The sequence below is a fragment of the Oncorhynchus mykiss genome, chromosome 13 (genome assembly GCF_057628025.1).
Source record: "Oncorhynchus mykiss isolate SJ-2025 chromosome 13, ASM5762802v1, whole genome shotgun sequence".
NCBI lineage: Eukaryota > Metazoa > Chordata > Actinopteri > Salmoniformes > Salmonidae > Oncorhynchus > Oncorhynchus mykiss.
In genome coordinates this window covers 56,106,371-56,131,691 of record NC_143034.1, presented here as the reverse complement: position 1 = coordinate 56,131,691, position 25,321 = coordinate 56,106,371, and the positions used below count along the sequence as shown (strand labels likewise).

At 44.0% G+C, this 25,321-nt stretch overlaps 1 protein-coding gene across 7 annotated transcripts in view; it reads left to right on the top strand.

Moving 5' to 3' along the window:
* The window catches only part of LOC110485195 (RNA binding protein fox-1 homolog 3), a 396,106-nt gene that overhangs the window by 262,420 nt on the left and 108,365 nt on the right, over nucleotides 1-25,321 (top strand). The window contains exon 1 of one of the 7 annotated variants that reach the window (XM_090196828.1): nucleotides 10,266-11,189. The exons of 4 other annotated variants lie outside the window; for them this stretch is intronic. In XM_090196828.1, coding sequence (XP_090052954.1) covers nucleotides 11,172-11,189 — 18 coding nt within the window. In that variant the 5' untranslated portion in view covers nucleotides 10,266-11,171. Of the gene's footprint in view, nucleotides 1-10,265; nucleotides 11,190-25,321 lie in introns of those variants that run through there. 2 more of the 7 variants (XM_036941311.2, XM_090196829.1) reach the window with 2 other exon arrangements.

The following is a 25,321-nucleotide window of genomic DNA, read 5'->3' as shown; positions in this document are numbered from 1 at the left end:
GAACAATAGAAAAGTAATGAAAAATAACAGTAGCGAGGCTATAACAGTAGAGAGGCTATATACAGTAGCGAGGCTATAACAGTAGAGAGGCTATATACAGTAGCGAGGCTATAACAGTAGCGAGGCTATAACAGTAGCGAGGCTATATACAGTAGGGAGGCTATAACAGTAGCGAGGCTATATACAGTAGCGAGGCTATAACAGTAGCGAGGCTATATACAGTAGCGAGGCTATAACAGTAGCGAGGCTATAACAGTAGCGAGGCTATAACAGTAGCGAGGCTATAACAGTAGCCAGGCTATATACAGTAGCGAGGCTATAACAGTAGCGAGGCTATAACAGTAGCGAGGCTATAACAGTAGCGAGGCTATAACAGTAGCGAGGCTATAACAGTAGCGAGGCTATAACAGTAGCGAGGCTATAACAGTAGCCAGGCTATATACAGTAGCGAGGCTATAACAGTAGCGAGGCTATAACAGTAGCGAGGCTATATACAGTAGCGAGGCTATATACAGTAGCGAGGCTATATACAGTAGGGAGGCTATAACAGTAGCGAGGCTATATACAGTAGCGAGGCTATAACAGTAGCGAGGCTATATACAGTAGCGAGGCTATAACAGTAGCGAGGCTATATACAGTAGCGAGGCTATAACAGTAGCGAGGCTATAACAGTAGCGAGGCTATAACAGTAGCGAGGCTATATACCGTAGCGAGGCTATAACAGTAGCGAGGCTATAACAGTAGCGAGGCTATAACAGTAGCGAGGCTATAACAGTAGCGAGGCTATAAGAGTAGCGAGGCTATATACAGTAGCGAGGCTATATACAGTAGCGAGGCTATAACAGTAGCGAGGCTATGTACAGTAGCGAGGCTATATACAGTAGGGAGGCTATAACAGTAGCGAGGCTATATACAGTAGGGAGGCTATAACAGTAGCAAGGCTATATACAGTAGCGAGGCTATAACAGTAGCGAGGCTATATACAGTAGGGAGGCTATAACAGTAGCGAGGCTATAACAGTAGCGAGGCTATATACAGTAGCGAGGCTATAACAGTAGCGAGGCTATAACAGTAGCGAGGCTATAACAGTAGCCAGGCTATATACAGTAGCGAGGCTATAACAGTAGCGAGGCTATAACAGTAGCGAGGCTATATACAGTAGCGAGGCTATATACAGTAGGGAGGCTATAACAGTAGCGAGGCTATATACAGTAGGGAGGCTATAACAGTAGCGAGGCTATATACAGTAGCGAGGCTATAACAGTAGCGAGGCTATATACAGTAGGGAGGCTATAACAGTAGCGAGACTATAACAGTAGCGAGGCTATATACAGTAGCGAGGCTCTAACAGTAGCGAGGCTATAACAGTAGCGAGGCTATAACAGTAGCCAGGCTATATACAGTAGCGAGGCTATAACAGTAGCGAGGCTATAACAGTAGCGAGGCTATATACAGTAGCGAGGCTATAACAGTAGCTAGGCTATATACAGTAGCGAGGCTATATACAGTAGGGAGGCTATAACAGTAGCGAGGCTATATACAGTAGCGAGGCTATAACAGTAGCGAGGCTATATACAGTAGCGAGGCTATAACAGTAGCGAGGCTATATACAGTAGCGAGGCTATAACAGTAGCGAGGCTATAACAGTAGTGAGGCTATATACAGTAGCGAGGCTATAACAGTAGCGAGGCTATATACAGTAGCGAGGCTATAACAGTAGCAAGGCTATATACAGTAGCGAGACTATAACAGTAGTCTATATATACAGTAGCGAGGCTATAACAGTAGCGAGGCTATATACAGTAGCGAGGCTATAACAGTAGCGAGGCTATATACAGTAGCGAGGCTATAACAGTAGCGAGGCTATAACAGTAGCGAGGCTATATACAGTAGCGAGGCTATAACAGTAGCGAGGCTATATACAGTAGCGAGGCTATAACAGTAGCAAGGCTATATACAGTAGCGAGACTATAACAGTAGCGAGGCTATAACAGTAGCGAGGCTATATACAGTAGCCAGGCTATAACTGTAGCGAGGCTATAACTGTAGCGATGCTATAACAGTAGCGAGGCTATAACAGTAGCGTGGCTAAAACAGTAGTGAGGCTAAATACAGTAGCGAGTCTATAACAGTAGCAAGGCTATTACAGTAGCGAGGCTATATACAGTAGCGAGGCTATAACAGTAGTGAGGCTATAACAGTAGCGAGGCTATAACAGTAGCGAGGCTATGTACAGTAGCGAGGCTATATACAGTAGCGAGGCTATATACAGTAGCGAGGCTATAACAGTAGCGAGGCTATAACAGTAGCGAGGCTATAACAGTAGCGGGGCTATAACAGTAGCGAGGCTATAACAGTAGCGAGGCTATATACAGTAGCGAGGCTATAACAGTAGCGAGGCTATAACAGTAGCGGGGCTATAACAGTAGCGAGGCTATAACAGTAGCGAGGCTATATACAGTAGCCAGGCTATAACAGTAGCGAGGCTATATACAGTAGCGAGGCTATAACAGTAGCAAGACTATAACAGTAGCGAGGCTATATACAGTAGTGAGGCTATATACAGTAGCGAGGCTATAACAGTAGCGAGGCTATATACAGTAGCGAGGCCAAATACAGTAGCGAGGCTAAATACAGTAGCGAGTCTATAACAGTAGCGAGGCTATAACAGTAGCGAGGCTATATACAGTAGGGAGGCTATATACAGTAGCGAGGCTATAACAGTAGCGAGGCTATATACAGTAGCGAGGCTATAACAGTAGCGAGGCTATATACAGTAGCGAGGCTATAACAGTAGCGAGGCTATAACAGTAGCGAGGCTATATACAGTAGCGGGGCTAAAACAGTAGCGAGGCTATATACAGTAACGAGACTATAACAGTAGCGAGGCTATATACAGTAGTCAGGCTATATACAGTAGCGAGGCTATAACAGTAGCGAGGCTATAACAGTAGCGAGGCTATAATAGTAGCGTGGCTATAACAGTAGCGAGGCTATAACAGTAGCGAGGCTATATACAGTAGCGAGGCTATAACAGTAGCGAGGCTATATACAGTAGCGAGGCTATAACAGTAGCAAGGCTATATACAGTAGCGAGACTATAACAGTAGCGAGGCTATAACAGTAGCGAGGCTATATACAGTAGCCAGGCTATAACTGTAGCGAGGCTATAACTGTAGCGATGCTATAACAGTAGCGAGGCTATAACAGTAGCGTGGCTAAAACAGTAGTGAGGCTAAATACAGTAGCGAGTCTATAACAGTAGCAAGGCTATTACAGTAGCGAGGCTATATACAGTAGCGAGGCTATAACAGTAGTGAGGCTATAACAGTAGCGAGGCTATAACAGTAGCGAGGCTATGTACAGTAGCGAGGCTATATACAGTAGCGAGGCTATATACAGTAGCGAGGCTATAACAGTAGCGAGGCTATAACAGTAGCGAGGCTATAACAGTAGCGGGGCTATAACAGTAGCGAGGCTATAACAGTAGCGAGGCTATATACAGTAGCGAGGCTATAACAGTAGCGAGGCTATAACAGTAGCGGGGCTATAACAGTAGCGAGGCTATAACAGTAGCGAGGCTATATACAGTAGCCAGGCTATAACAGTAGCGAGGCTATATACAGTAGCGAGGCTATAACAGTAGCAAGACTATAACAGTAGCGAGGCTATATACAGTAGTGAGGCTATATACAGTAGCGAGGCTATAACAGTAGCGAGGCTATATACAGTAGCGAGGCCAAATACAGTAGCGAGGCTAAATACAGTAGCGAGTCTATAACAGTAGCGAGGCTATAACAGTAGCGAGGCTATATACAGTAGGGAGGCTATATACAGTAGCGAGGCTATAACAGTAGCGAGGCTATATACAGTAGCGAGGCTATAACAGTAGCGAGGCTATATACAGTAGCGAGGCTATAACAGTAGCGAGGCTATAACAGTAGCGAGGCTATATACAGTAGCGGGGCTAAAACAGTAGCGAGGCTATATACAGTAACGAGACTATAACAGTAGCGAGGCTATATACAGTAGTCAGGCTATATACAGTAGCGAGGCTATAACAGTAGCGAGGCTATAACAGTAGCGAGGCTATAATAGTAGCGTGGCTATAACAGTAGCGAGGCTATAACAGTAGCGAGGCTATATACAGTAGCCAGGCTATAACAGTAGCGAGGCTATATACAGTAGCGAGGCTATAACAGTAGCGAGACTATAACAGTAGCGAGGCTATATACAGTAGCGAGGCTATATACAGTAGGGAGGCTATAACAGTAGCGAGGCTATATACAGTAGCGAGGCTATATACAGTAGGGAGGCTAAATACAGTAGCGAGTCTATAACAGTAGCGAGGCTATAACAGTAGCGAGGCTATATACAGTAGGGAGGCTATAACAGTAGCGAGGCTATATACAGTAGCGAGACTATATACAGTAGGGAGGCTATAACAGTAGCGAGGCTATATACAGTAGCGAGGCTATATACAGTAGGGAGGCTATATACAGTAGCGAGGCTATATACAGTAGCGAGGCTAAAACAGTAGCGAGGCTATATACAGTAGCGAGGCTATAACAGTAGCGAGGCTATAACAGTAGCGAGGCTATATACAGTAGCGAGGTTATAACAGTAGCGAGGCTATAACAGTAGCGAGGTTATATACAGTAGGGAGGCTATATACAGTAGCGAGGCTATAACAGTAGCGAGGCTATGTACAGTAGCGAGGCTATAACAGTAGCGAGGCTATACACAGTAGCGAGGTTATAACAGTAGCGAGGCTATAACAGTAGCGAGGTTATATACAGTAGCGAGGCTATATACAGTAGCGAGGCTATATACAGTAGCGAGGCTATAACAGTAGCGAGGCTATATACAGTAGCGAGGCTATAACAGTAGCGATGCTATATACAGGCACCGGTTAGTCGGGCTGATTGAGGTAATATGTACATACATGTAGGTATGGTTAAAGTGACTATGCATATATGATAAACAGAGAGTAGCAGCAGCATAAAAGAGGGGTTGGCGGGTGGTGGGTGGCGGGACACAATGCCGATAGTTCGGGTAGCCAATCTGCGGGGGCACTGGTTAGTTGGGCTATTGAGGTAGTACGTACATTAATGTATAGTTAAAGTGACTATGCATACATGATAAACAGAGAGTAACAGCAGCGTAAAAGAGGGGTTGGGGGGGCGGCACACAATGCAAATAGTCCGGGTAACCATTTGATTACCTGTTCAGGAGTCTTATGGCTTGGGGGTAGAAACTGTTGAGAAGCCTTTTGGTCCTAGACTTGGCGCTCCGGTACCGCTTGCCATGCGGTAGTAGAGAGAACACTCTTTGACTGGGGTGGCTGGGGTCTTTGACAAGTTTTAGGGCCTTCCTCTGACACCTGGTGTAGAGGTCCTGGATCGCAAATAACTTAGTTCCAGTGATGTACTGGGCCGTACACACTACCCTCTGTAGTGCCTTGCAGTCGGAGGCCTTGCAGTTGCCATACCAGGCAGTGATGCAACCATGTTGCAGCTGTAGAACCTTTTGAGGATCTGAGGACCCATGCCAAATACTATTCCTGAGGGGAATAGGCTTTGTCGTGCCCTCTTCATGGCTGTCTTGGTGTGTTTGGACCATTCTAGTTTGTTGATGATGTGGACACCAAGGAACTTGAAGCTCTCAACCTGCTCCACTACAGCCTCGTCGATGAGAATGGGTTTGTGCTCGCACCTCCTTTTCCTGTAGTCCACAATCATTGCCTTTGTGTTGGTTACGTTGAGGGATAGGTTGTTATTCTGGCACCACCCGGCCAGGTCTCTGACCTCCTCCCTATAGGCTGTCTCGTCATTGTCGGTGATCAGGCCTACCACTGTTGTGTCATCTGCAAACTTAATGATGGTGTTGGAGTCGTGCCTGGCCACGCAGTCATGGGTGAACAGGGAGAATAGGAGGGGACTGAGCACGAACCCCTGAGGGGCTCTAGTGTTGAGGATCAGCGTGCCAGATGTGTTGCCACCTACCCTCACCACCTGGGGGCGGCCCATCAGGAAGTCCAGGATCCAGTTGCAGAGGGAGGTGTTTAGTCCCAGGATCCTTAGCTTAGTGATGAGCTTTGAGGGTACTATGGTGTTGAACGCTGAGCTGTAGTCAATGAACATCATTCTCACATAGGTGTTCCTTTTGTCCAGGTGGGAAAGGGCAGATGGGAGTGCAATAGAGATTTCATCATCTGTGGATCTGTTTGGGTGGTATGCAAATTGCAATAGAGATTGCATCATCTATGGATCTGTTTGGGTGGTATGCAAATTGGAGTGGGTCTAGGGTTTCTGGGATGATGGTGTTGATGTGATCTATTACCAGCCTTTCAAAGCACTTCATGGCTATGGATGTGAGTGCTACAGGTCTGTAGTCATTTAGGCAGGCTGTCTTAGTTTTCTTGGGCACAGGGACTATGGAGGTCTGCATGAAACATATTGGTATTACGGACTTGGTCAGCACTTGCCCGGCGCACACGTCCTGGTAATCCATCAGGCCGTCTGTTTAAAGGTCTTACTCACGTCGGCTACGGAGAGCGTGATTACACAGTCATCCAGAGCAGCTAATGCTCTCATGCATGCCTTAGTGTTGCTTGCCTCGAAGCGAGCATAGAAGTGATTTAGCTCATCTGGTAGGCTTGTGTCACTGGGCTGCTCGCGGCTGTGCTTCCCTTTGTCGCCTGTAATAGTTTGCAAGCCCTGCCTCATAAGACGAGCGTCGGAGCCGGTGTATTACGATTCAATCTTAGCCCTGTATTGACGCTTTGCCTGTTTGATGGTCCGTCGGAGGACATAGCAGGATTTCTTATAAGCTTCCGGGTTAGAGTCCCGCACCTTGAAAGCGGCAGCTCTACCCTTTAGCTTAGTGGGAATGTTGCCTGTAATCTATGGCTTCTGGTTGGGGTATGTACGTACAGTCACTGTGGGGATGACGTCCTCGATGCACTTATTGATAAAGCCAGTGACTGATGTGGTGTACTCAATGCCAACTGAAGAATCCCGGTACATGTTCCAGTCTGTGAAAGCAAAACAGTCTTGTAGTTTAGCATCTGCTTCATTTGACCACTTTTTTATAGACCGAGTCACTGGTGCTTCCTGCTTTAATTTTTGCTTGTAAGCAGGAATCAGGAGGATAGAATTGTGGTCAGATTTACCAAATGGAGGGTGAGGGAGAGCTTTGTATGCGTCTCTGTGTGTGGAGTACAGGTGATCTAGAATTGTTTCCCCTCTGGTTGCACATTTAACATGCTCATAGAAATGAGGTAGAACTGATTTAAGTTTCCCTGCATTAAAGTCTTTAGCCGCTAGGAGCGCCACCTCTGGGTGAATGGGTTCCTGTTTAATTATTTCCTTATACAACTGACTGAGTGCAGTCTTAGTGCCAGCATCTGTCTGTGGTGGAAAATAAATACTAAAAGTATAGATGAAAACTCCTAATTACACAGCCCCTGTTGCTGAACACTACCAAGATGCCACGTGAACACTGCATTATTAACATCAGACTATACAGTACAGTCTGTGTGTGTTGCTGTGTTTGGTGAACTCAATGTATGTGTACTGTATGTGTCTGTTTGATGTTGGGTATTTTCTTTCTTTCATTTTGAAAGACTAGTTCATATATTGGGATTGACAATATGTTTTGCAGCAATTGGAATGTAGAGCACTAACGTTTTTCAGAGAATTTCAGGACATGCCACTTTTAAAGTATATTTCCTTAAAATCCTTCTTTCTGCGGTGGCCTATTTCCCCATCGCTAAAACCTTTGAGGATGTTTCCACCTGTTCAGAAGTCTTAGTTATGAGTCTGATCCTCCTCATATAGAAATATCAATATCTACCTGTGAATAAAGTACATCTGTGGATCCTTACCAGCTGTTCTTGAAACGCTTTAAAGTGAAGTGTCATTAGAGACAGTCCTTCTACGAGACACAGGATGGAGAATCCTTTCTTCCTGTCTTTGGGTCAACCAGCACAAAGCCCATTAGTTGAAGCAGCTGAGACCAGCCACCATAGACTAATAGAGAAATGGGGCTGGGGTGAGAGAACCATGTCTAGTATATACCAAGACCCTTAAGACCCCGTCCTCAAGGCAGGGGCCTGGGCTGAGTGCTCAGAGGACCGTAGCTCAATGCTCTCACTGTAAAGATGAGAAGAACAGGGCATGGTCCAACAGCAGATACGGGGATATTCCTGCTAACAAGCACTAGGATTACCATGAAATATTAAAGGAAAACTCCACTCAAAAACTATTTTTTGGTATTTTTTCATTGGTCCGCTGTTGATACAGTCCCACAGTATATTGCATGTCAGCCAGCAGTCAAGTGTTCAAGATATTGGACTTTCAAGAAACAAAGTGTCACTTGCCACATCATCATGGCGATGTGCTTTTGCATCATCTGTAGCAACAGTGGACTAATGAAAAAAATACCAAAAGACAATTGGGTGTATTTTTCCTATAAAAGGGGGGAGATCCTGAGCTGAGCTGAGGGTGGCCATTGTAGGGCTGAATAAAGTGCATTTAAGTCCTTTACTTCCTTCTTTCTCTCTGAAAGCTTTAGGCTCTTGGCTCCATAATGGACATCTGAGTCCCCTGGGGGAGTCTAGACGTTGGTGGGAAATCTAAATGGGCGGGAAAGCCACTAGCATCCTGGTAAACACTATATAGGATGGAAAAATGGAGCTGGTGAGAGAATAGAAGTAGGAGAGTAGGAGGAGAAAAACAACATGTCTCGGCCCAGACGCTCCATCTTCTTCCCAATTCCCTTTCTGTTTCCATTTTCATGGGTAATTGAGGGCTGGAGATCCCTGGAAAGGAGACATGGGGATTATTTGATGCTAAAATGCCTTCAAATTCTCATCTTATTTTCTCCATTCTACCTTTTTTCTAATCCCTAAAACCCCAAGTGCCCTGCGTATTAGCTTCAGTCCGTGATGCACTCTCTCTCCCCCTCTGCCTGTCTCTTTCCCCCTCCTCCTTCCCTCCATCTTTCTCTATGTCTCTCCTTTTGCTCCATCCCTTTCTCTCTTTGCTCCTTCTCTCTCTCTCTCCTTCCCCTCAGTTATTTATGAGGAGGACTTGAAATAGACTTCAGTATTTGATAAAAGCGTGATCCTTAATCCGAGTTGCCTGAGAAGTGCATTTCATTTTTATTTCCCATCAGAGATTGATGGAGGAGTGGGGGCGCTTACCCACTGTGATTGCTAATGTAAATCCATTGAGTCTGGTGGACATGTAAAAAAGATATGGATGACTTGTATGTTAATACCCACAATAATAGATTGTGTGTACACAGTGCTGGAGAGGTTCTCTTGTGATCTAGCAATAACAAAAGAACAAAGTAGTGAGAAATGCATTACTTATGCATGAGCTATATTTGACTGAATATTTGGAGTTCCTAAAATAACCGTCTGGTGTTTTACATTTCAACGATCAATTCCTCATTTTTAAAAGAAAACAAAAGGGGTAAGAAAAAAAAACAGTTGATAAATTTAAGATGACAGTAATGCCATATGAACGAGGCCCCTTGTGTACACAATTCGCTCAGAGCCAGCTGCAAACTGCAAATTTAACTCAGCCTCCTTATGTGGCAATTACTGATGGGTAACATAACCTGAATATATCTCTTCTGTTCATTACCACAATGTTCTCTATGGCTGGCAAATGTTCTTTAGGATCCTACAACAAATTAGCTCATCCCCCAGGACGTATTTTATTGGATGATCCAGCAGTGGAGGAAGCCGCAGAAACACTCCAGCTCTCCGCAGTCTGCCCTGGTTGCCACAGGGTTAATATTAAAAGCGTTAGCGCCCAGTCGTGTATTGATGATATGTTTAGAAATTTGCTGAGGCAGGCTCATTGTTACAATGCTGTCTAAAAGATAGGCGAGCCTCCTCCCTCCCTTCCCTCCCCTTAACAGCCGCCAGATGGAGAACACACAAAAGCGTGTCTCTCGGCACCCACACCCACAGCACAGAGCTTCATTCTCACCCCTAACCAAATTCTTCTTTCATATGCCATACCTACTGCATATGACTACCCCAACTACAATTTGGTCCATCTGAACCCCCTTGGTTTTTCTTGACCACTCTATTTCTGGTTGATCCTATAGCTGAAACAAGATACACACACACACACACACACACACACACACACACACACACACACACACAACCTTTGCAGAAAAGTAGAAAAGAGTGAGAACAAGCTGATGCTCCTAGTTCCCCTTGGCATACTTTCAGTACATTCAGTCTTTATTGGTGCTCCCTGCAGTGTTTTCTCTCTGCTCCTCATACAGCTGAAGCTGCCATAACTTAAGTACATCGTCTCAGTCAGTCAGAAAGTGAAAAGAGGAGAGTGATCTTCTCACTCCCGCCTCAGATAGCCCGCCACCATCAATAGCATCATCATCAACAGAAAACCCTCTCCCCCCCCCCCCCCCCCTGCCGCTCTATCCATCACCAGCCCCCCACCAACCCCCACCACCTCCATCCCCCACCCTGGGATGCTGAATTTTACAGTACCGTCTGTGAGATCCCGATTTGTTCGGCGCGCAGTACAGCACCCCTCTATGCAGAGGAACACGGCTCCAGTGGAGGAATGCTGGAGGCAGCTGTCAGGCGCAGGCTGCTCCTGCTGTAGTTGAGCCTCCGCGCTGTACTGACTGATTCCACATTCACCAATAAGAGACAGCACAAGCCAAAGAGTGAGAGAAAATCGAGTGGTGGAGGGAGTAGAGAGAGAGCAAGGGAGAGAGAGAGCAGGATAGAGTGAGAGAAGGAGAGAGAGAGAGAGAGAGAGAGAGAAAGTGAGTGAGTGGCGTGGAGAGGCAAGAGTGTCAAAAGAAAAGGGTTAGAACACCTCCCAAGCTTTCCTCTCTCTCTGTCTGCTTCTTCTCTGTGAGGCTGAAAGAAGAGGAAAAAGGCGGCTTGTGAAAATTGAAGGGCAGAGGAAGAAGAGAAGAGGGGAAAGCTAGTCGAGCCCCATTGAACAGTTGAGAGGGAGGGCTGCCCCAGTGGAAGAGGGACCAGTAAAGCACTCGTTCCAAACGGTCGGACTCGCTTCTCTTCCTGACGCTCAAACTGGCTGGACTTGTCCCGCTGCTCAACCCCACACTCTCCGCCGTGCCTGCACCTCACCTGTCCCACATCCGAAATGATGATGTATTTTTGGGTGAGTACTGTACCACAGAGTTGCTCTCTTTTTGTTGACCTTTGTGTTGCCTCGAACTGCAGTTCAGAGATGCCTGCTCAGAGATGTGTGTGTGTGTGTGTGTGTGTGTGTGTGTGTGTGTGTGTGTGTGTGTGTGTGTGTGTGTGTGTGTGTGTGTGTGTGTGTGTGTGTGTTAGGAACATTGCAAAACTACCCGGTCGGTGGTGATTTCATTAGTGCAGTTTTGTCGCAGTTGGTCAAATTGTGTTTGCACACGTCTACAATTGTTCCATTTCTCTTCAGTTGTGGTCGGGGTGTGTGTCACACCTCCCAAATGCATGAACAGAGCTGATGATTATTCAACTTTCATGTGTTGTTTTATTGATGGGAGAGCACTGGGTTGTTTAACCATATTCTGTAGAAGCCTGCCACTTACCTCCCTTTTCACCTGAGATTTATTCAACCTCCTCACCAAAGATTTATTTAACTGGATATTATTTTCACCTTACCATATTTCTCCCTCCGTTCACATTCTGCAGACATAGTTAACAATTAAACCAACCGGCATGTATGGACCATTTGAAGCTATATCTGTTTTTTTTGACCAGTTCCTCAAACTGTTGCTGCTACACTTTCTGGGGCCACATTTTGGATTCTCTGTTTATGGATGTCTTGTTTGAACGTATTTTAAAGGGGTTTTATTTCCCATTTTATCACCCATAGCTTAGTCCTTTTCATTCCACTCCAAAACATTTTGACCATAAATAAGTTGTGTAAAACATACAGTAAGAGTGTGTACAGTGCTTTATCCAGAGGTGCTAATTAATTGTGTATGAGATCATTGGTAATTAGTCAGATCAGTTGTGTCTGCTGTGTGGTTTTCCATTCCCTCCCCACCACAACCATCCCCACTCAATACCCTCTGTTATTCCTCCCTTCTATGTTGAGATGTCTACAGTAATGCAGATTGCAGCTCTTTGCAATCCATATTAATTTACAGACATACATTTTTTCAGTGAGGGGAGAATTGGCTGTGGAGGAAGATAGTCGACTCTACCAGCCTCCAGTTCAGTCCATTCTGAGCCTCAGAATTATTTGTTATTTTCCATTAAAGCAACAGCCAAGTGTATGAATAATACAGAATGTTATATATCAAAAACATGACATAAAGTGGAGCCCTAGCTGCTCCCCTACTCCCTCTATAGTACTGCAGTTTAGGCAGAGTAAAACTGTCCGACACAGGCCTACCCAGCAGTCAAAGCAATGAAGTGTTCCTGTGAGGTGCTACGTGCTAACAGGGGTTTGATGCTAATTGGGAAAGGCATCTCCATGTCTTTGAGCGAGCAGGCCTCTTTGAAGGTGTGTGTGTGCCACGGGGCTCCTTCGCTCAATCTAGCCTGACTACTCCTCCTCTTTCATCGCCACATCTCAGCCATTCCCTTCCTGTGCCACACAGCTGCATGCTGGGAGAAGTTGCGGCTTGGTCATGGACAGTGTGGCACAGAGGGGGCCTGGCTGGCACTCCTGGAATCTTTATCTAACCCAGTTAATTTGGGAGAAGATTTACACAATGCTGTGGTGTGTGTTGTTGTCGCCCAGCATTTAGTTACTGTGGCAGGGGAGGGAGGAAGGGAGCATCTCTCTCCCATTTGAGGTGCAGGTGTTGAGCATTACCTGTCGTCCCTCCGGAGGACTGTCAGCACTGGATCAGTCTGGGGAACCTGTGAGCTCCCCTCATTAGAATATTTATTCACCAAGCAGATGTTCTTATCCGGGGCAATTACCTTTGGCTTACATTTCCCTGCTGCCCCCTGATATAGATGAATGTGGATCCAAAGACAGGCCCTGGTTATGCAGCATACTCCTGGGTACCACTCACCACCATCTCCTCCTCCTCCCAGAAGTAAATCTCCAAACAGCAACAGACCGTCTGGTCAGTGTTAGTTACTGCCCTCATCTCCCCAACCACCACCTCCACCTCTGTCACTACAGTTGGAGCAAACCGGAATAATCCAAGAGATGGACGATTGAGAAATGGAGAGGGAGGAATGGATGGGTGGCCATTCTCTTCACTCGTTTGTTCCTTTGCATTAGAAGAGGAGGCGAGGAGGGGAGAAAACATGAATGTTTCTGTCTTCCCCTGAATGCCATGAATAATTGAGCAGGGCAGGGTCCTGGCTGCTGAGCAGAGAGCCTGGTAATGGGGGGAGAGCAGAGTGGATATATGGCTGCCTTGGCTGGTGTGGAGCGTTGGTTTACTGTTGACTTCCCCAACACACCACCAACACACTCACTCACGCTACAGATGTAGGATCTTAATTTGAGCCAATTTACTACAGCAGGAAAATAATCCTGTAGCAATAGGAAATGGGAATTATTATGTGGATTATAATTAATGGACATTTTTGAATGGGTTGATACATTTTTTTGTTAGGGAAAATCAAGTCAAAGTGACCTCAAATACAATACAAGTTTTACATTTCCTGCATTGCAGGAAAGTTCTCCTACAACAGGATGATCAAATTACTGTAATGGCTGTGCCAGTCCCCGCCACTGAATCCACTGAATCTTTCAGTATGTTTGACCTACTGTATTTGAATGGTTTGTTTGTGTGTTTGAAACAACATGGGGTTCCATGGCTAGACAATGCCTAATGTGTTGGGGTGAGGCATCACGTTACTGAGCCAAGAGGTGATTGGTTGTATTAGATATAAATAAAATAAAACAACTCTGGGAATACTCTGTCCCAATGTTCGTGATTCAGATTTGTAATGGCATCATTGGGGCGGCAGGGTAGCCTAGTGGTTACTAGTAACCGAAAGGTTGCAAGTTCAAATCCCCGAGCTGACAAGGTACAACTCTGTCGTTCTGCCCTTGAACAGGCAGTTAACCCACTTTTCCTAGGCTGTCATTGAAAATAAGAATTTGTTCTTAACTGACTTGCCTAGTTAAATAAAGGTAAACTAAAATTATGAACATTTAGTGTTACTATGTTTTGTCAGAACGCAAAGAAAAGTCTATCAGGAATCTGAAAAAGAAATCTGAACAAACTACTGTACCTTTTGAATGACTCATATTATCCAGAGAGTCATGAAATTGGATAAAAACAGTTACAATAATTGTAGCAAAACATGTGCATCTACAACATCTTTATCTGTCTGACTAGTGGAGGCTGTTGAGATGCATGGAGGACTGCAGTGTATGGAAGTAGAGCAGATCAGCCATTCAGGACGGGAGGCCGGGCAGCAAGTCCAGGCTGCTGGTTTCATATTGCAAGATGAAGTGTCTCTGATCGTTTGTTAATGTATTAATTGATCTGTGTCCTCAGACAGACGAATTAGGAGTAGTGTCACGTAGACTCTTTAGTACTCCCTGAGACGCTTTCATTAGCTGGTGCTAGCCGCCTCTCCCTCCACCCCCATCCCAGGCCGCTGTCGCTGTCGCCACACACTTACCTGACGGCCCTAATAACACTGGACTCTTCTATCTCTAACACAGCCGCCAGGAAGAACTTGGGGCTTACATCATCAAACGAGAGGTATTTCCTTTTTAAGGTGAATTTTAGTAGTGCTTCACTTGAAGGGAACTTGTGAAGATGTGAGGTACATAAATCAATATGAAGTTACTCGTAACACGGGATAATGGCGGTTAATAACCATTCATTAACTTTCATAGGCTCGTTTTACTACTCACATGACACGCAGACACGGGCTAGTGTCATGGCATGCCATAAACGGCGTGAACTTTGGTGTGCTATAAAGCTTTGCGGAGAAACTATTATCGTCTACATTCTCAAGGTTTTTAGCAGGATATGTTTTGTCTTATTTAATATCAAGACAATAATGGCTGTGTCACCCCAACAGTTGAACAACTTTCAGCCTCCAAAACTCGTGGATACATCGTAATTGCACCTTCCCTCAGAGCATTTGAAAGAAGGCCTGGAGATCAGCCTTTAGACTTAGAAACAGGAAGAAGAGACGGGGTATATTTCAGAGATCCCCAAATCTGAACCCATTCCTTTAGTCTGTGGGATCATTAGCGATCAGTAGCTTTAATTTTCTGCGCTTTTGCACTCTTCCCCCCAGGCCTAATGGGTCTGGAGCCCAGCTAATTGTAATTAGACTCCGACAGTGGGTTTTACTCGCAGGATTTTCACACCGCAGTCCTCTTTGATATTAGCTGTACAGCTGATAAGGAGATTAGATACTGGAGAAGGAATAGAATGGAGGGAGAGGAGGGGAGGAGGGGGGTGGGGGGCTCTTCTTAAACTACAGAAAGACACCTACATGGGGGAAATCACTGGCAAGTTTAGCTGAGGAAAATATATCTGGACGCAGTAAAAGCCTTGCGCTCGCTTATTGTACCTGCTATCATTAGCACTTTCATACACATGGTCAGCCTCCCAGGGAAAAGTCATTATCCAGCTGTGCTGTTATTTTTCTGCTGTTTTCTCCTAGTGGAGTGTGACTTCAGGGCTAGAGCCAGCGCACCGTTTAATGCTTTCCAACACAATAAAGGACTCTAGCCTTAATGATGTGGGATTGGATGGCCTTGCCTCAGGTTGTCCAGGGGCTTGTGAGCCGTTACTGGGACGGCCATTTTGCATCGGCACTGTGGAGGCTACACGTCAATTCAGCTCCAGCCATTCCAGAGAGAGGAAAAATAAAATCTGTTTTAGTGATTAAAGGCCAGATCGTTCAAGGGGCTTTTTGTCACGAGGCTGAGATGGAGAAAGACAGAGAGGAACTGCAGCTTTAACAACTGCCTGGAACAACGAACAGCAGAGGAGCCAGTTTGGTAGTGAAATGGAAACTGGCTAATGCACATACAGTTGAAGTTGTAAGTTTACATACAGTACACCTTAGCCTAATACATTTAAACTCAATTTTTCACAATTCCTGACATTTAGTTCCAGTAAAAATTCCCTGTCTTAGGTCAGTTAGGATCACCACTTTATTTTAAGAATATGAAATGTCAGAATAATAGTAAAGAGAATGATTTATTTCAGCTTTTATTTATTTCATCACATTCCCAGTGGGTCAGAAGTTTACATACACTCAATTAGTATGCTTTTTCAGTTCTGCCCATAAATTATCTATGGGATTGAGGTCAGGACTTTGTGATGGCCACTCCAATACCTTGACTTTGTTGTCCTTAAGCCATTTTGCTACAACTTTGGAAGTGTGCTTGGGGTCATTGTCCATTTGGAAGACACATTTGCGACCAAGCTTTAACTTCCTGACTGATGTCTTGAGATGTTGCTTCAATATATCCACATACTTTTCCTTCCTCATGACGCCATCTATTTTGTGAAGTGCACCAGTCCCTCCTGCAGCAAAGCACCCCCGCAACATGATGCTGCCATCCCTGTTTTTCAAGCTGTTTAAAGGCACAGCCAACTTAGTGTATGTACACTTCTGACCCACTGAAATTGTGATACAGTCAATTATAAGTGAAATAATCTGTCTGTCAACAATTGTTGGAAAATTGACTTGTGTCATGCACAAAGTAGATGTCCTAACCGACTTGACAAAACTATAGTTTGTTAACAAGAAATTTGTGGAGTGGTTGAAAAAAGAGTTTTAATGACTCCAACCTAAGTGTATGTAAACTACCGACTTCAATGTATGTTAGATACTAGCAAAGACATTAGCATGGTAATATTACATCAGATAAGATATACTGTACATTAGTTTCCTGGCCGTGTGTCAGTGAATGAACATGAATGTGTTAGATTGTACCTCGCAGCGTATTCAGGAGAAGAATGCACGGCGCCAAAGCCCAGCCCCCATTTCACCTGCAGCCCCGGCTCACCCCACACTGTGCTCAAGGACTAGGAAAATGAAATATTGAGGGAGGCTTATGGCACCAACTTAACAAAAAAAGATGATCTACAGAGAAACTGGAACAAAGGTTCAACCATTTTGCCCTCTTTTATGATGTCTTACACAATATACTTAAGGCTGATCAATAAGATAAGACATCATGGATGATTGAACACTGATTGGAAAGATAACTCATAGGCTTTGGGCTCATAGTGGGTGTCAGCTAGACTTAAGAGTGAGACAGGATTTATTTCCAGGCAATTTAGAGAATTCAGTCATTTAAAACGAGACACAGTCAGAGTCTAAACACTTTACCGCATTCTGTTTGATCAGTCTAAACCCTTTACCTCAGTCTGTCTGATCAGTCTGAACCCTTTACCTCAGTCTGTCTGATCAGTCTGAACCCTTTACCCAAGTCTGTCTGATCAGTCTGAACCCTTTACCTCAGTCTATCTGATCAGTCTGAACCCTTTACCTCAGTCTGTCTGATCAGTCTGAACCCTTTACCTCAGTCTGTCTGATCAGTCTAACCCCTTTACCTCAGTCTATCTGATCAGAGTCTAAACCCTTTACCTCAGTCTGTCTGATCAGTCTGAACCCTTTACCCCAGTCTGTCTGATCAGTCTGAACCCTTTACCTCAGTCTGTCTGATCAGTCTGAACCCTTTACCTCAGTCTGTCTGATCAGTCTAAACCCTTTACCTCAGTCTATCTGATCAGTCTAAACAATTTACCGCAGCCTGTCTGATCAGAGTCTGAACCCTTTACCTCAGTCTGTCTGATCAGTCTAAACCCTTTACCTCAGTCTGTCTGATCAGTCTGAACCCTTTACCTCAGTCTGTCTGATCAGAGTCTGAACCATTTACCTCAGTCTGAACCCTTTACCTCAGTCTGTCTGATCAGTCTACCTCAGTATGTCTGATCAGTCTAACCCCTTTACCTCAGTCTGTCTGATCAGTCTACCTCAGTATGTCTGATCAGTCTAACCCCTTTACCTGAGTCTGTCTGATCAGTCTAAACCCTTTACCGCAGTCTGTCTGATCAGTCTGAACCCTTTACTGCAGTCTGTCTGATCAGTCTAAACCCTTTACCGCAGCTTGTCTGATCAGTCTAAACCCTTTACCTCAGTCTGTCTGATCAGAGTCTGAACCCTTTACCTCAGTCTGTCTGATCAGAGTCTGAACCCTTTACCTCAGTCTAAACCCTTTACCGCAGTCTGTCTGATCAGAGTCTGAACCCTTTACCGCAGTCTGTCTGATCAGAGTCTGAACCCTTTACCGCAGTCTGTCTGATCAGAGTCTGAACCCTTTACCACAGTCTGCCTGATCAGTCTAACCCCTTTACCTCAGTCTGTCTGATCAGAGTCTGAACCCTTTACCTCAGTCTGTCTGATCATGAAATAACTCATCCCTGGCACATGCGAACACACGGGTACACCATAAAGATTATTTTGAAATCCCATTCCGTTTGTGTTCAGAATATATATTTTATCCACACAATTCGTTCGCTTAGAGCATGTGCCTCATAAATTCCTCTTGTTTTGCCCTGTTGCACTGTGGGTAATTCCATGAGTATGTCTCATATGGCGATTCTTCATTCTGTCATCAGTGTTGGAACAGAAGGCATGCACATCAGTAACACGTCTGTGGCATGGATATGCCCTGAAGTGTCAGTTCCCACACACAAAAACGATTGGAGGAGAAGCCCCAGTGAGAATGGAAAAAACATATCCACTGGCAACTTGCCACGCATGATAAGGAATTGACTTCACTTCTCCTCCGTCTCTCGAGCCCGAAACAATAAATCTTATTTGGGTGGTTTCCACTCTTTCATATTTTATGTTTATTTCATTTAACCTTTATTTCACTAGGCAAGTCAGTTAAGAACAAACTCTTATTTACAATGATGGCCTATACCGGCCAAACCTGGACGATGCTGGGCCAGTTGTGCATCGCCCTAATGAGACTCCCAATCACGGCCGGTTGTGATACAGCCTGGCTATACACTTATTCAAATATAATTATCAGGTTATGTACTCATAAAATTCAAACAAAATATTATGCTGTAAATCAGAGTTGCCAGTTGCTTGGGTGTTATCTTACCTCTGTGATATCCTGCTAACTTAGAGAACATCCAATAAAACAAGCTAGTGAACAGAATTTTCTCCTGTCTGGACCCTCTCCATATTCATGTTATTTTATAGAAGCACAAACACACTATATAAAGGTTGTTATATACTCTTCTGAATCAATCGAGGCCAGTATAAAATCCTCTGTCACGTGCAATGGGTTAAGAAACATTGTGGCACCCAGGCAGTAAAATGAATGTCAGGAGAGTGGCATTAGTGTTATAGGTTATTGACCGATTTCAAGGGATTTATGACCCTAATCGAGAGGCGCTGTCAAAGGGAATGAAGCAAATAAAAGAGTGCCTTCGACAGCATGACCCGCCAGTGGCCACTACTATTTCAGCATTCCCTGTAAATTGTAGTTGGGACTTTATAAGTCTCTGTGGATGGCTCTTTACTCTCTCAGCCTGCCTCCTCTGGCCATGCCCCAGGCCTGCCTCCCCTTACCTCCCCTACCCCTCCTCTCTTCAGGTCAGGCACACACAGGCCTTGGATGATGAGGACAGGTACCTTCATTTCACCCCATGTCAGTATTGGACTCTATACTGTGTGTGTGTGTGTGCGTGCGTGCGTGCGTGCGTGCGTGCGTGCGTGCGTGCGTGTGTGTGTGTGTGTGTGTGTGTGTGTGTGTCTACAGAACACATAAAGACAAACAAACACAAATCAAATTCAAATCACGTGCGCACATGTGTGTGTTTGTCTTTATGTGTTTTGTAAATCACATTAGTCACATGTAATTACATGTGTGACACGATTGTGATATCATATGTCCATTCTGCCCATGAAGTGACCCAGCAGCCTGCACTAGCTGCCAGTGTCTTTTCATATGCCCAACAGCCTTAATGTGTGCTGGCCAAAGCCCCCGTTTGTAGACTAGAAAGAGAAATATTCAGCAGTGTGGAGGTGGCTCTCTTCATCTGTGCAGAGGAGCCCATAAATATGACTGAGGTTCAGCTGATAAATAATTCTCATTGAAATGCTGTATAATCTGACGCTGTTGACACAGCAATTTTTTTGCTCCAAAATATGTAAGTGCATACATGTTTCGGAATAATGTGACGGTAGCCAGTCTAAAGTGTGCTTGTCATTTTTCATTGCACTTCATGGTTCAACTGGCAATCCCAACAAATCACTTTAACTGTTTTGCCAAATCTTTGGTTGCAAAAATTTTTTTTTACTGGGCAGACAAATCACCACTGGCTCTCTCTGAAGAGATAGAGAGAAGCCTAGTCTGAAAGCAGTGTGTTCTTTTTAAACCAATGACTTGCCAGATCTCTATACTGGTTAAATATTTTACGACCTATACCCAGTGAGACTGGAGACTTGCTCGAAAAATTGATTTTGTTGACAACTAAAGACTTCCAAATGAGCAGTGAATACTGTAGTGGAAGTGTAGTTACCTTGGCCCCTGGGTCGCGCGAGGTCCCCTCTTTCTGTCTCTCTCATTCAGACCCCATTCATACTGGCTTTGGTTGTGTACAGAATGCACTAACTTGGTTTAAAAGCCCGTTCGTTTACTGTGGTTCTGACATTGCGTGCTGCTATTGCATTGGGCTGCAGCAAAATGCAGGTTGAAAAACTGAGGCATTGACTCTATTTGAAATCAAAATGAGTTATAACTAGAGGTATACTATTGGTCTCTCAGGGGAGCAGAATTTTTTATACCCCATTGATATTCATAGGATATCATGTAGCGCTTATTCTGTACCTCAGAGGAGCATTTGGTCTCTGTTGTTTTAAATTATGCAGCTGTTTTTTATTACTACGATGTAAAGACACTGTCAATGTTGGATGTTTACAGTAAACAAAGTTAAGACACTTCCTACAATATAATTGCATATTCTATCTTCTTCAACAAATTACAACGCCGCGGCCCCATTCTTAATTCTGTTGCAGGAATCAGCCTATGGGCTGTTTGTTGCAAATGTCAACCTCAGACTTTGTGGATTTAAAGGACATGCACAGAAAGCAAAGCTGTTCACCTTAAATGACTTCTTTATACAATATGATTACAGTACGTTTAAAAAATAATTACATTCATTTGAGTTGCATTGCAAAGCATAATTTGACAATTATTATATTTTGTTGATGTTATAATACAATATAATATATTTTTAATATAATATATAATATAATATATATAATATAACTTTTAATACCTCTTTGTCTGCCCTTCCCTTAGATGACTTCCTGTTGAGAAAAAAACACTTAGGTTTGGGGAGGCTTTAAATCTAACATGAGTGTTAAATTGTTGACGTGATAAGACAGGACGATGTGTGTTTTTGAGGAGTCTGTGTGGTGCCGTTGTCCTTCAGTGTAGAGGGGGAGAGAACAGAACAGAAATGTGATTACTGATTGATGTGGTGCTGACACACTGGCCAGTTCTCTTGTTCTTTTTGTCATGCTGTGATGAACACAAATCACTGTACAACCCTCTTCTCGTCTAACACTATCCACAGTGGAGCTGTGGAATTCTGACAGTGAGCGCAGGAGTATGGTTTTAATTAAATACAGAATTCAATATCCATATCAACATGCGTCAGTTATGGTTGGTGAGGTATCGATTGCCCGCTAGCATTTATGCAGATAGTCCGCTTTCTTCTTTCCTGCAAATTTGTCAAGTGGCTATCTATAAGAAAATGTCAAATTTCACCTAACCACTCGCATGAAATGTTACTCAAAAACTGTCACATGTGAATGTGACGTAGGCAACATATGATACACCTTGTGACAGGAGTGTTTTATTATTTTATAAAATGGAGATTTAACATCATGTCTTGCATGGTGAGAGTGGTCATCATGGAGTCAGTATAAGATTAGCACACAGCGGTAGGCTAATTGCACACACACCTCTGTGTGTCTCATTTCCTCCAGTATGTCTGCTAATGGAATCAAAAACATGTTGCCAGGGGTCTTTGCAATTTGGAAAATAAGTCCATTAAGTTCATTAATTTAATAATGGACAATAATAATGAGTTCAAATTATTGCTCAGTTAGGAAGGAGTGTGCGGTTGGCTGTTTCACATTCATTTGAAATCACCTCAGTGTGCAGTAGTTTAATGAGATTATAATGGAATTGATATCACATAGGTAGTGAATTAAAGCGTTACAGGAGAACCCATTAGGAGTCAAATTGTAATCCTGAAACACTTGTCACAGTTCAGATAGGTTTCTATTTTTGTTATTGTCATTAGTAGCAATGGTATTAGTGTCAGTAGTTGTATTAGTGTTATCGACTGTATTGGAAGTATTGTTAGGGAAGTTTTAATAATAAACACATTGTTAAATAAAGCAGTTATAGTGATGGCGTGTTACAGTATGTGTTAAGTATTGTAATAGTACTGTATCTTTGGTATCTCCCATTGATTAAAACACAGGGGACCTATTCTGGTTTCAGTCTGTTTTTCTTCACCAGGAAACCTGCTGAGGACCTCAGTTAAAATGACACAGACAGCACATTCATACATTCTAAAAAGGTCAGTATAAATGACAGTGTTCATTTCAGTGTAAAAGTCAGGTAATGTAATCCTCAGAGAGTAGTTCTTCATAATACTACATTACCTTTCCATTGGCTTCTGCTGCAGCTTTGAGTCTTTGACTTTTACTCTGATGCTCTGTGTACATTTACAGCCTGTCTTAGACCACCGGAACCCAACGGGGAAATGTACAATCAAAGGTTCCCGTTCATAACATTTTATAGATCATTTAGATATGGAAATGCAGGGGTGCAACTTTGGTTTTAGAAGTGTGGGGGACATAACCTTTTTTTTGTAATTTCTTTATTTTTGTCGGATAAACACTCCAAACAGCCTACCCAACCGCTCGGAAACGTCCGCATGGTCCTAAAGCACACCGTTGCCTCGTTTTGTATCACATTCCAATGATAAAACTGGGGGGGGCAAAAATAAAATTTCAGAATGTGGGGGGACATGTCCACCACGTCCCCAGTGAAAGTTGCGCCCCTGTTGAAATGTACCTTAATTTTTTAATAATAAAACTCGAAATGCCTGAAATAACTTACTTTAAAAAAATCCTGACGCTGAGGAGACTGTATGCATAAGTTGTATGTTATTGTACCAGTTTAGAATCAGTAAGAGAAAATCTCCATTAACACATGATGAATTGTCAAGTTATCATTGATATACTGTTCTTATTTACAATTTACTGTAGAAGAGGTGTAGTTTGTCTGCTTATCTGGAAAAATGGTTGCTATCATGCACAGAGCATATTTTCTGTTGAATGCCGTTACCTAAGAGCTCTTCCTCACGGTGATTCATGACACAGAGACTCAGTCTTCAAATTATGTTTTGGGACCCAGAAAGAGGAGGAATGACGGTGTGAACCCCCCCAAAAAAGAATGAAAGGGATTAATCAGTTAGATAGGGTTGTCTGCTGTACTGTTTATGAAAACAGGTGTGTGTGTGTGTGCATGTGTGGGGGGAAGAGGGGGGGGGGGTCTGCTGTACTGTATATGAACATAGGTGTGTGTGTGTGTGTGTGTGCGTGTGTGAGGGGAAGAGCCTGCCTTCATATATAGTTCAGCAGACCCCCCCCGTCTGCTGAACTATATATGAAGGCAGGTGTGTATGTGGGGGGAGGGGGTCTTCTGTACTGCACATGAAGGCAGGTGTGTGCATGTGTGTGTGTGTGTGTGTGGGGGGGGGGTCTTCTGTACTATACAGGAAGACAGGTGTGTGCATGTGTGTGTGTGTGTGGGGGGGGGGGGGGGGTCTTATGTACTGTATATGAAGACAGGTGTGTGCATGTGTGTATGAGACAGATACAGCACGTGAACCTCCATGTTTGTGTCTGTAGGATATCTGCGTATATCTGTGTCTGTAGGAGTAGTAGGAGTATGTGCGCATATGGGTGCACGTGTGTGTGTGCTTAATGAATATTTAAGCCACCTTCAGCATCCAAGGAACATCCAGTAAAGAGGATTGTGTTCTCATGGATCCTTTAATCCTCTGAATTAGCAGTTTAATAACAAGAAGCCATTTGTAGATTAGTCAGATCCAGCTCCCAGAACGTGCTTGTGTCCAATCTACTAAATGCTTTGATTGTTGATGCTGTAAAAGGCAGTTTATCTCTTCATGTGTAACTTTACCTTGATATATGTGCTAATGCTTCCCCAGGACATTATATCAGACTGTGTGTGTGTCTGTGTGTCTGTGTTTGCGTGTTTGCGTGTGTGTGCGCCTGTGTGCGTGCCTGTGTCCGCGCGTGCACAGGTTCCGTTTGCGTGTGTGTGTGCGCCTGTGTGCATGCCTGTGTCCGTGCGTGCACAGGTGCGTTTGCGTGTGTGTGTGCGCCTGTGTGCGTGCCTGTGTCCGTGCGTGCACAGGTGCGTTTGCAGGTGCGTTTGCAGGTGTCTGTGTTTTCCATATTTACAGCATGACTGGATACGTCCTTACGACATGCTAGTAAAGAAAAGCATGAATGAGCCTTCTGATAGATGGTCTATATCAGTGGCTCAGTTTCAGATCAGCTGCCACTGAGGACAGAAGGCCCTGTTTGACCCCCAGAGATCAGTGTGGTTGGTCACTGGTAGTGTCTCTTCTCCCTCCCTCTCTCCCACATGGTGAATATCATGCATTGATAACTCTGTCTTGTTTTCACAGAGGTTCAGGTGAGATTGACATGTGCTGGGGGGGTTTAAGAGTCTAGGATTATGATAAATATAAAGGCTTTAACGTAGGCATTTTGTCAAAACATGGCTATGCTTCATATACGTACAGTATGCATGGATAACCAGCAGAAAATATGTAAGAGGAATAATAAAACTGCTGACTGTAAAAACTCTATGTATGTTTCTAAAAAAATCATCAAAGCAAGATGCAGGCATTAGGTATTCCTGGGATGTACAGATCAACAAATATGAAAGGCCCATATTTGCAAACCATTTTTTATATGTTTTTTATATTGGGCATTTCAGGTTAATTCACCTACATAATTGTTTATGTGTAAAGGCAAAGACCTTTGAAAAGTAACAACTTGTGATTTGAAAATCCGCATGAGAATTTGAAATAGTCGATTTTGACAACTTTGGTTAGGTCAGTTGGATTTTCTAAACAAAGGCCCCAACAAAATGATGTTAAAGGACAAATCTTTACATGATTGCAAGAAAGGATTTGTAGAAGAGAATAGTAGGACTGTATACTCCTTGTATACTCCTGGTCACTCTTGACTGGTGTTGCTGGG